The 12,227-nt window shown below is 40.0% G+C and overlaps 1 protein-coding gene across 3 annotated transcripts in view; it reads right to left on the bottom strand.

The window, feature by feature from the left end:
- cnih3 (cornichon family AMPA receptor auxiliary protein 3) overlaps window positions 1-10,988 on the bottom strand; it is a 143,205-nt gene extending 132,217 nt beyond the window's left edge. For all 3 annotated transcript variants that reach the window (XM_039782002.1, XM_039782001.1, XM_039782000.1), the window contains exon 1: window positions 10,353-10,988. In XM_039782002.1, coding sequence (XP_039637936.1) covers window positions 10,353-10,430 — 78 coding nt within the window. In that variant the 5' untranslated portion in view covers window positions 10,431-10,988. The remainder of the gene's footprint in view (window positions 1-10,352) is intronic.
- Window positions 10,989-12,227: the final 1,239 nt, after the last annotated feature.

Genomic DNA, 12,227 nt, shown 5'->3' on the forward strand with positions numbered 1-12,227 from the left:
GTTGAAGACATTTCTGTCCAGTAATGGTTGAGCCTACACTTAAGAATAAAATATTAATAAAAAGTTTAGCTAGTGCAGTAACGTTAAGCTAACGTTAGAAACTGATTCTTGATCTGATTCTCCATCACTCATGTCCAAATCTAGCTTGCTCTAGCTTCTGATAATGCAGCCGCCTTGTCAAAAGACATGTAAACAATATACATTGCTAGGCTAGCGTTTTTTCAAGGGGTAAAGTCATAGACTTATTGATGAAGTGAGAGGACGACTGGAGCGCTCACTCTCTGTATCAAATATCGCCGTAGATGGAATTACATTATTGTTTGTAGTTGAAAGCCCCACTGCAATGTAGATGCCAAGTAGAACTTGGAGCCTAATAGTAATTGTGTTGCTGTGTTTGTATGTTTTATGGATGTATGATGTTGAAACAATGGGGCAGAAAATACAACTGAGGGGACAAAGCCCCCTTTTGCCCCCTCGTGGGGCTGGCTGCGGAGGCGTTACAGATCACAGGAAGCATGCATGGCTTAATATTTCTCTCAGTTTCAATCTACCTTCCACACCCCCCCCCCCCCCCGTCGGGAGAAAAAAAAAAAAAAAAAAAAAAAACAAAAAAAAAACAAAACACACCCAGGCCCGTTTGTTTTTCTTGGACCCAAACAGCCCCCCCCCCCCCCAACCTCACCCCAAAAAAAAAAACAAACCACAACCCACAACCCCCAAAAAAAAAAAAAAAAAAAAAACTTGGGGGGGGGGGCCCCCCCCTCCCGGGGGGGGCTGGGGGGGTTCGTCCCCCCCCCCAATTTTTTTTTTTTTTCTTTTTTTTTTTTCCAACCCCTCTTTTTTTTTTTTTTTTTTTTTTCCTTTCCCTTTTTTTTGCTTTTGGTTTTCACTTGAAATTAAAAAAAGGGATTTTGTCGCAACCTTCCCAAGCCAATCATATCGCTGCTGTCAAGCTTTAAATATGTTCTCCTCTGCTGCTGTCAGCTGTCATTTCAATACAAACATAATGAGAATGGCAAACTTTTGAATCGTGGATTTGGAGAATCTTGACACCCCTACTGATTGCACATGGTCTAACATTACCTCACTCATTGCACTGGTCGACTTGATTTCATTCACTGCAATATGGGGCCTTTCTCAATTCACGATTTGTACCTCCTTGGCTCCTCGCTTCTTGATACAATAGCTTGTGACCCAGAAATCTATGTCAGCCTGGCATCTTAAAGGACAACCCAATTCCTAAATTGCATGTTGGAGAGAGTATTGAGGAGTGAGGAGGCTCGCCTGGAGGACTATAATCAAGGATACACTGATGTATCCTCTGCGGAAATCTTTTCACCCGTGGCATGTAAACAAAGAGGCATGACAGAGAAAGAGAGAGAAGAAGAGAGATGTGAGAGAGAGAAAGGGAATAGCATATATATAGTTACATCTGTGGCCACATGGTTAATCCACATACTGGGCCAGTTGAATCATATAAATTAACATTCTGATTAAAAGCGGGTGGGTGAAATAATACATACAGGAAATATATAAACTTTCTTTGTGAATAATATAGCAGAAGCAGAGCTGCAGCAGCAGACATCTTCATTTGTAAATGCGTCCCCATTAAGAGCTCAAAGAACAGCGGCAATACTTCATTATTATTATTTTCAGAAGCTATAGGTTTAGTTATTTTTTCCTCTGTCTAGTTTATAACTATAGTGTTTACTGCTTCAATGTCCCACGATATTAGCTGCAGTGACATTACTGCATGCAGAGAAATGTTTCCAAGCAGCTTCTCTAATCATTAAAGTAAATCGTTAAAGAAAACAGTCAAACGGTATATCGATACAATACATAATTCAAAGAAGCAACATAGCCTACAGGGACTGATAGAGTACCTAGACTATATAAAGATGGACAAGGCATCTCCACTTCCTCCCACTGGACAAAAGTGAAACCAAAGTATCCCAGATACAGGCGCTGCCATCTTGTAATTTTGGAGTCTAAGTCTGCCCAGTAGCGATTGTGCCGTGGAGCCGCGGTATCGAAGTCCCACCTTTGCACAAACCAATCGCGAGTCAATCACAGCTGTCAATCATGATGTTTCACCCCATTTTTATAGCATCAAATGTGATCAGACCTACCTAAAATGACTGAAACCATCCTTGGGAATAATGTATGAATAGTGTACTGTATTTTTTAGCTTGGCCTATGTTCCATCTACTAACAACGGCAGGATTTATGACCTATACTGCAGCCAGCCACGAGGGGGCGATCGATCAAAGTGTAGTACTTGTAAATCTACTTTCATTCCACCACTGCCCATTGGGCACACTGCAATGTTAAGACTACAAATGGCAGCATCATATCAATTTTGCCCTGGGTTTAGTGTATCAGTTTGTAATAATTTAATTAAACACTAATGTATGTGCTGTAAGAATTGAAACTACATTTGACACAGTGCCCCTTGACAAGCCAGCCTCAAAATATGGCAAAAATGCAGGAGCTACCTAGAAGTCCCCATCAACATAGTTTATACTGTATTTCAGCCATGCATATTACAACTACCAAATGTAATACCATATTAAACTTTCACTTTTTTTTATTGCTTTTTGGTTATTAAAAAGTCATTTGATTAAAGTGACGTGACATTATACCCCTTTATAAAGGGTTTATTGGTAGTAACTAATAAATTGGTTGTAACTTACAAACATTATTAAAATAGTTTGACACTTAGCTTTTTTGCCACTCTCATGTCTAAATACAAATCTTAAACCAATAAATAGTGAGCCTGACTTAGCATAATGAATGGAGACAGTGGAATCAGCCGAAAACACACCAAGTAGCGGCTTACTGCTGCCAGCAGCGAGCTGCCATGCAATGTTTATGTAAAGCTGTGGAAGCCGGGTGCCTGGGTAGCTCACCTTGTAGCGCACGCGCCCATTTATAGAAGTTTACTCCTCGATGCAGCGGCCGCGGGTTTGACTCTGACCTGCGGCCCTTTGCTGCATGTCATTACCCCTCTCTCTCCCCTTCTTCAGCTGTCCTATGAAAATAAAGGACTAAAATGCCCAAAAAATTATTAGTAATAATAAAACTTAAAAATAAAAAAGCTGTGGAAGCCGCTCCGAGCTCAGCGAGCTGTGGCCGGCAGCGAAGTGCGGCCAATCTAAAAGTAGTAGATAGTTTAACTTTCAGCGGCAAAGTGCGGCCACAGAATACCAGCAGCCAATCAGCAACAGAGAGCTCTGACTTCTGTGACATGTTGACCTATGTTTACAAAGAATCACTCCAGTTTGAAACACATGAACATGCCTACTGGCTGCAGAAAATTTTTATTATTGCTAGCCACACCGAGCCGCTACTTGGTGTGTTTTCGTTGTTACTCTGTGCAAAGGTTGAAAGATCTGCCAACAAGTACCATTAATTCACGAATATAGTTCTTATTTAAACCAAAGTTTAAGAACAATATGTCATTGTTTTAAAGGGGCTGTGAGCTGCACTATTTCTTGGGCCTGTGACCTGTTACTTCCTGGAGAGCAATGGTTGTGTGGCTATAACGTTTCCGTTAGCGTGCAGATGAGAGTGGTATCAATCTTCTCTTCTAACTGCTTGCAAGAAAGCAAATTAGCATATTTTTTCTAAATGTTTAACTATTTAATGGTAAACTAATTACTAATGTTTTATAGACCATTTAGAAGCCATTAATAATTAAAAATAAATTAGGTGGAGATTGTGACACCCTTCAGCTGGTGTTTGTCCTTTGTGATCCATTTATTAATACTCATATGGTTTTCTCAATAAATATGTTAATAAATAAATAATAAATTAAATATGTTCTATATGCCATTGGAGTTAAGTCTGATAAATTAAAGAGTAAAAGAAAAGGCAATTGTGGTGGAGGATAAACAGCAACCAAAGGAAATGTGTATTATTCGACAACCCCAAAGTTAGTCAAGTCATAGGTTATTAACTGATCTACAGTATACAGCATTAGTAAATTACTGATTAACCATTAATAATGTGAAGTTACAACTTATAAACCTATTATAAAGGGTGACCCTTCTGTGGTCCTGGTGGTGTGGGGTACTAAGGAAATAGCCCACTTTGCCCAGTTGGTAATACAGCCTTACTTTTTGCTTAATCCATACGAACCATGCTTTCATACCTCATCGCACCTTCCAGGCACTAAATACCTCTGACACAATATAATGTAAAGCCCCAACTGGGAGTGTAAATGATACTTTGACAGTCTGCCCTGTGTCACCCTGCCAGGGCAACCTCTGTATCATAACTGCACCACAGGGCTTTCCCATCTATCAGTGGAGCACCAGAGTGTGTTGCTCGCTCCCAGCTTTAATGACACTTAGAGCACATTAGTGGCTGTGGTTACATGGGAGAAGAATCACTCAAGCACAGTCTGACCATCTTAGCACTGAGCCATAGAGCTCGTGGGAGGTCAGAGTTCACCTTTAATGTTAATTAAAATGGCTTCGTAATCGCTTACATGAGTGCTCCCATGGGTGGCTGTGGTGTTGTGTTTTATGTGATGATGAACAGAAGGATTCTGCCAATTGCTGCATCTTGTTTGAAGTGTCATTACATCCCACACTGAGACTACTGTGGCATGCTTAGCATAAATATCACATTTATTATTTTTAATGGACAAATTTTCTTGCACAGCTAATCACTTAAAGGAACACGCCGACTTATTGGGAATTTAGCTTATTCACCGTAACCCCCAGAGTAAGACAAGTCCATACATACCCTTCTCATCTCTGTGCGTGCTGTAAAGCTGTCTGATGGCTCCAGCATTAGCTTAGCCTAGCACAGATCCTGCAGTAATTTTCCAGTAATCCTACTGCTCCCAATTGTGACAAAAGTGATAGATACGCTAACATGTTCCTATTTACATATTGTAGGATGGGAGTCGGTTGAAGGCAGAGCTAAAAACGTTAACATGAGACACAGCCATCTTCTAACTGTAAACAAACCGGAACTATATTCTCAGACAGGCTTGCTGCGAGCATATCACTCTGCCCAAGTACTATATTCTACCGCCTGAGAATATAGTTCCCGGTTTGTTTACGGTTAGAAGATGGCTGTGTCTCATGTTACGTTGTTTTTTGTACACGCTGTGACTCTACAAATCACAACATGTAAATAGGAACATGTTGGCGTTATTTTGTCACTTATTCAGAGCAGTAGGATTACTGGAACCATTCACCTGCCTGTTCTGTGATGGGCTGATGCGGCTGGAGCCGTCAGACAGCGTTACAGCACGCACGGAGATGAGAAGGGTATGTATCGACTTGTCTAACTCTGGGGGTTACGGTGAATAAGCTAAATTCCCTATAAGTCAGCGTGTTCCTTTAAAGAAGTTATATAGTCTTTATCTGTCAGTTAGAAAATTTATATTTGAAGTGAAAATAATTACATGCCATAATGAAAAGGACTGTCAACAGTCACTGAGGAGCATTAATGCATACCAAGTGTATATATAATAGATGGGGTTGTCAAAAATAACGTGATAATAATGAGTTAACGCAAATTGCTTTTAAACGGCACTATTTTTTTTAGACGCGCGATTAACAAGCATGTTGTTTGATTTAGCCTTTGGGCCGCTTCTTAGTTTGGGAAATCAGGAAGTGATGCAGCAGTAACATTGTCGATGGCTAGCAGAAACAAACCTCCTTGAGCAGAAATGGATATAGAAAAGGTCTTTTGAATGGAAAGTTAAGTTTCAAAGCCCTTCCAGATGGTTCTCTCGACAAGATTAAAGTTATTTGCATGTACTGTCGATGTGAATTGAGTTACCACCGGAGTACGCCGAGCCTCAAATACCACTTGCTGGCCAAGCATACGGCTAATGCAGAGAACCGTATGTGCCCATCTGGTGTTGCTTGATGGACTTGAATTTGCCATATTATGCTTATTAGCATATCTTTGAGGTTTTTCTGGGGAAATATGTCCTTGTTTTTTATTGTTGTGATCATCATTAGCATTTGCATAAAGCAAACACTTCCAATAATCGCAAGTTATAATAGTATATATATATAAAAAGGTTCTAACATAACCAAACTGTAGGCTCCATCTTGAAATATGCTGAAAAATCCTGACTGATCAGATGACTAGCTTTCATACTGAAAAATATTTGAATTTGCTATAAAACAAAGTAAATGCAGTCTTTTACGATTCAGCTCTTTCATGTAATTGGACAACAAAATATGTGGTAGAATAAGAGGTAAAATCTTTCAAAATAGCAGGAAAGGCAGATTAAGCAGAATAACCAAATCTGAATAGTATTATTTGACATTAAAGTATAGGTAATGTTTATGTGATGGATACAGTAAGTGACTGGAGCATATAAGTTAGGACTATGAAACCTTTGAAAGACTTAGCACATGATCTTATAAATGAACATTTTAATTAATATGCAATCAAATCTACATTTCTCAAATCAATAAACTCAGGGGTGTCATGCCCAGCTCCCCATCCTAGGTCATTCAGTTTTCTTTCACATCCACTTACTTTGCTCACTTCCTGTTTTATTTTGAAATTCACCATGTGTTTTTGTTGCAGGTCACTTTCCTTCCGGTCTTTGTCTGCCTTCACCTTCCCATCCCTAATGTCTTGCACCTGTGTCTAATTGTCTCCCCTCCCCACTCAGGTGTATATATTCACTCCCTCGCTCTTTGTTCTCTTCCAGTTGGTCTTATCCCCCTGTCACTAGATTTACCAATTGGTTCTGCCTGTGTATTTTGGAGACTGTTGCTTGTTCTGTTTTGTATTGGTGTGTACAATAAATACTTTGTTTGACTGTTACTGTGTGTCTGAGTCCTGCATCCTGAGTTCCCTGTTTGCCCCGAATGAACATTAGCTATTGTTGGTTAATGTCAGCTAATGTTAAGAAATGTTAGATATTAGTGTATAATAGATGTTCATTTGGGTCAATTTACTGACTGATTTACTCTTCTAGTACTATAATTAAGGTGTGCTTAGACAGAACACTAAGTGAATTTTAGACACCGCTAAAATTGAGCTCCTTCAGGGCTTTTTGAATCTACTTCATAAACACAGAAACACAACAGAAAAAAGAGGGACGCTTGGGGGAAATACCACAAAGAACTGGAATTCCTGGCGAGCTTCAGGATCAGTCAGTATCTGAGCTTTCACAAAACCACACACAGGCATGCTCCACAGACAAACTGTCGATGCTAGTTTGCTACATGCTAACATCTGTATAGTCGGTATGTACACTGTCTGCACACATAATGCACAACGGTCCTATTTGTGTGAGTAAAAACATTCTGTCTGAACATTGGCTAGCTTTAAACACAGTGTTAGTAACTTTTTCCAATATACACTTTTTATATATTGTTTTAAATAGTCTTTACCCCGACCGCACTAAATAACTTATGGGCTCTGAAAAATGAGCGAAAAGATCTGTCATCTGTATCCAAAGACTGTTAAGAAACAAGACGCCCCAACTCAGAGTAGTTTCCTGTATGTGTCACGTGGGTTGCTCCAAAGCCACGCCTCCTAAGGAGACTAGTGGCAGGTTGTGTATATATATATAGTCTAGTAAATATTGGACCTATTTTTCAGAAGCCACATATCTCCTTAACATTCTGACACTAAAATGGCATGTTTTTGTCTCAGGAACAAACTCTCGTGAGAGCTGGCTACACAGATAGAACTCTGAACACACTGCTGCCATATTTGCGTCTTTCTGTTGGACGGGTACTTTTTTTGTGGGGGGGATTTGTTGTTTTCAAAGCTCAGAATATCACATCTCCACTCCAAGCAGAAAAACAGTCCGCTAAATTCCACAGATTTTCATTCAGGATCACTGCAGATAACTGTAAAAAAAAAAAATAATAATAATCTGCAGATTCCATTTAGGTCTACTTAAACCTAATATTTTAAATAAAGATTACATGTTATGTATGTTAAACCTTAAACTGACAGTAGTAACTACATTTGTCAGACAAATGCAGTGAGGTGAAACTTCTCTACTAGAGAAAATGTATAAAGCCACATAAATGCATAGAATATTTCCCCCCCTCCTTCCAATCCTCTCCAAATGGGTTTAATAGCAATTTACCGAACAACAGCTGAAAAGCAGAGCATAAACTGAAATAGGAGCGATAGTCCAGAGTCTGGCTGTGTCGGTCTCTCCCGATGATTTTAACGGTGGTATTTAAATACTACTATTATGTTTTTAAATAATAAAAAATAAATAATACATTTTTGTTGATTGGGGTTTCCTTTTCTCAAGCGCAATTGACATTATTGCTTATCAAATTGTCAGAAATAAAAGGCAAATGCATAGATATTTTTCAAATAAGGTAACACTTCTTGTCATGCATAGTTGTGTGTGTCCCCCCCTCACCTTAGAGTCCATGAAAGATCAGAGAGAGTGAGGTGATTCACGATAATAGATATTCTGAAGATAGCCAACATGTCTGTCCTCTTTTTTTTTCCTTACAAGGGTCTCACCGAATAGCCTGATGTGAGTGTAAATGAGCGAAATGGAAGAGAAATAAGTTTTGTTTCCTACTTCAAAACAAGTAAACGTAAGATTTATCAGCACCTGAAAAGAGCTAATTAACTTGGCTGTATATGCTGTGATTGATTATGGTCCATTAATGACAGAAGTCCATCTGTGTGCAGTCATTTGTCATTGTCTGACATCCATGACTCAGGCGCTCATGTTACCTGCTGACAGTCCTGGTAATATGTTTGAGTCAGAGCAGTTCATTACTCATTTTCTCCCATTGTCTTTTCTCTGTGGTTTCATAGCCTCGGTCTTTTTATGTTAATTTACACTGACTCACTTTATTTATAGCTTGATTTTACCCTGGGTAGTTTGACTCAGCACACTTGCTCTTTTTAGCAATGCACTGCTGCTCAGGGCGTTAAAAACTAACCTTTTGGTCAAGTGGCCACTGTGGCAGCAGGAGTCTGTGTTTTCAGCAGGTCTTTGAAACCAGATCAATTATGAAATTCAAGGGGAAAAAAAAGAACTGACGGAGAGATGGCAACCTGCCAAAGTGATAGAAGTAAAAGAGGTACAGACAAAATTCCCCCAGCATTTGGCAGGTGGCTGGTGTTAATGTGCAGCCTTGGCTCTGCTGATCGCTTCCACAGTTCCACACATTCCCACCTCAGCTTCTTCATAATTATCTTTCCTCGCAGTATGGAGTCCCAGCTTATTATGCTGCATGTCTGTATGTCACCGTGAATGGTAATCAGTGCAGGAAGCATCTCTACCGTTTCTGCAGTCTGAAGCAGAAGGCAAAATAAAACCTGGCATGTGGATTATTGCTGAAGCTACAGAATAATGTGTTCCATTGGGATTCTTCCACCATTGCTGAATTGACATTACAAACAGAACTGAAGGAGGTGTTGTGATTTCTGCCCCTCGATTATTAATCAGAACACACAGGAATGTCTTTCCTTCAGTGTAGTAGTCACTAGCATCATAAAGGCGCTGTATATTCAGTCAATTTTACGTATTGTCTTTAGCATAACCACTCAGATTTAACTGTACCATCATGGGTGTCTGCACTCCCACTGTCCTGGTGTCTCTATTTCTGTTCTGGGCAGACACACGGGCCACTGTCTGAAAGACTTGACTATTAGCTGTAATTGTTAGAGGAGCAGTCATCCCAAGTGCATCAGGTCTGTTGCTGTTTCCATACAAAAGGCAGATTCAGGGCAATAGGCTGGAAGACCTGACCCAAATCTGTCTTTACATATGGCTCTACATGATGGAGATGTTGCTCAGGGAGCAAATAATTAGATTATTCAAATATCACAATGCAGTCAATCATACTGGCACTAGTGAGTAGCTGAGCCAAGGCTTGATTAGAGGCAGAGGGAGCAGAGCAGGAAGATGTGAGGGGGGAGGTTGCATTTCAAGATTTCCTAATTGATCTGGAAGGAAGGCCATGTCATTTATCTAGGATGCTGCACAGGGTTGCAAGCATGTGTGCATATCAAAATGGGTCAGTATGAACGTGTAAAGTAGCCAAATAATAGTGGTAAAATTGTAACTAAGTGGTAAAAACGATGGATGCAGTTAGCTGATGGAGCAGGAGCTGAAGATACAGGTGTGCACCTGTCATGTTGAGGGAAATATCTGCCAAAAATTATCCTGCATTGGTAAACAGTGCGCAAGCTACAAAAAAACATGCATTTGACAAATGAATGAATGTTTAGGGATGCGGGCTATCTGGGAGTATTACGCACAATCTATCACACCTGCCCGTTCAATAACCACACATCCCCGTTGATTAGATCCATCCGCTGGTTATCAAACACAAGAAAAAAACAAAATATATTAATTCCAGGGTACTTACGTGCCATATTGCAAAGAAGATCAGCGACACACAGAGGACCAGAGACAGCATATAGCAGAAGGCAGCAAAAGTGAACATAATTGAAAGGGGAAACGGTGGATAATTTCCCAAAGAAGCACGATCCCGCTGACAAACATCTAAAACCACAAGATGAAAAAAAAGGGGGCAATCAGGAAGAAAGTTCTCAAGGTGCCATGAGAAGCCGATGCGGTACCGGCACCATGACTTCGCCCCTCACAATGTTTGCAACAATTTTTTGCAGCAAACCGCTCCAGATAAGCCGTGCGTCTGCGTCCACCCAGCAGCGGTGATTTGACTCTGAAGTCAAAGCTGGTCTCAAATGAGCGCACTTGGCATGATCAGCGATCAGTGTCCACGGTGTTAGTAAATTGATCATGTAATCATAGAAAGGCAGCGCTCTTCTCAGCGATGAGTGGAGCTTATTAATATAAAGAGGAGGGGCGCAAAACCATTCGGGAGAGGGGAATATGTAGGTAATCCATTCAGCGGCAGAAGGAACTCTGCTGTATCTGTGCTGTGATGGTGTTATGAGAAGAGCCCCTCGCCACTTCTTGCACAAGGCGTTAAAAAAATATCTGTTTTTTCCTGACAAACCTATCAGCAGCAGCGAGCAGAGAGCGCATGAAGGCGCGTGAACAGGTGGATTTAAAAGAGCAGCACCCTGTGCGCTCGTGTGTGTCTGTGTGTGTGTGTGTGTGTGTGTGTGTGTGTGTGTGTGTGTGTGTGTGTGAGAGAGAGAGAGAGAGAGAGAGAGAGAGAGAGGTATACCAGAGATACCAGGCTTCACTACCTACACTGAGGACAAAAAGCTTCCTTTTTTATTAAGGGAAGATAAAAGCATGGCATGGCTAGCAGCTAAATATGTCTTCTCCTGCCACAATACAAGGCAAAAATAAATAGAGAATTGTATATATAATTATTTTTATTTTTCTATTATTTTGTTTATTTGCATTCTTTATATACATATATATATATATATACACATACTATTGTTTCAACTTACCCTTGACATGCCCAGAATTTGTTTAGTATCTGCATTCATATCATTATGTTTACTTGTATTATTACTCCTTGTTGTTGTTTATATGTATGTTTGTTCTTATGCTTTGGCAACACAGATGTATTTTTTGTCATGCCAATAAAGCAACATGAAATTGAAATTGAAAATTGAGAGAGAGAGAGAGAGAGAGAGAGAGAGAGAAAGAGAGAGAGAATTTCTAGCAGTGCCTCAGAGGGATAGCAGACAGTCCAGAATTACTGAAAAAATGCCTTAAACAAAAAATGATATGCACTCCAAAAAGACAATTATCTGACATAAAATGATCATTTAGATGTGTTGGAAATAATAAAGTCTCTCTGATGACTTCAGAGAAACTGAATCCTCTGCTTGGATTAAAGTTTACAGTATATTTAAACTGTGAGATTGGCGCCACCGCCTGACGCTTTTGTAAATTGCAAGTGCCAGAGAGCAAGAGGCCTAATTAAAATTTCACAGAGGCATAATGCTGTGTCAAGACACATGGGAAACATGTATGCCTGCTCTGCAAAATAAATAATACCCTTTGAGTTTATTATATCCTTGTGAGCTGTAGTGTAATCAGTTTATTACTGTATATAGGTAGGGGAGACTGGGGATAGTTGTAACATTTTTGACATTTCTGTCTGTATCTTGGAACTCTTTTAAGCCAGTGTTAAAAATGTGATACAGACTAGTTACATGTGTCTGCTATTAAATGGTGTAGCTGTTATCTCTGCAACCGAAACAGAATATGCATGGTTTACTCTAAACACAAGGAGTAGCCCTCTAAGAGCTGTTGCTATTGGGTTTATACCTCCTGCATGCGCAGTTGTGAA

The sequence above is a fragment of the Perca fluviatilis genome, chromosome 18 (genome assembly GCF_010015445.1).
Source record: "Perca fluviatilis chromosome 18, GENO_Pfluv_1.0, whole genome shotgun sequence".
NCBI lineage: Eukaryota > Metazoa > Chordata > Actinopteri > Perciformes > Percidae > Perca > Perca fluviatilis.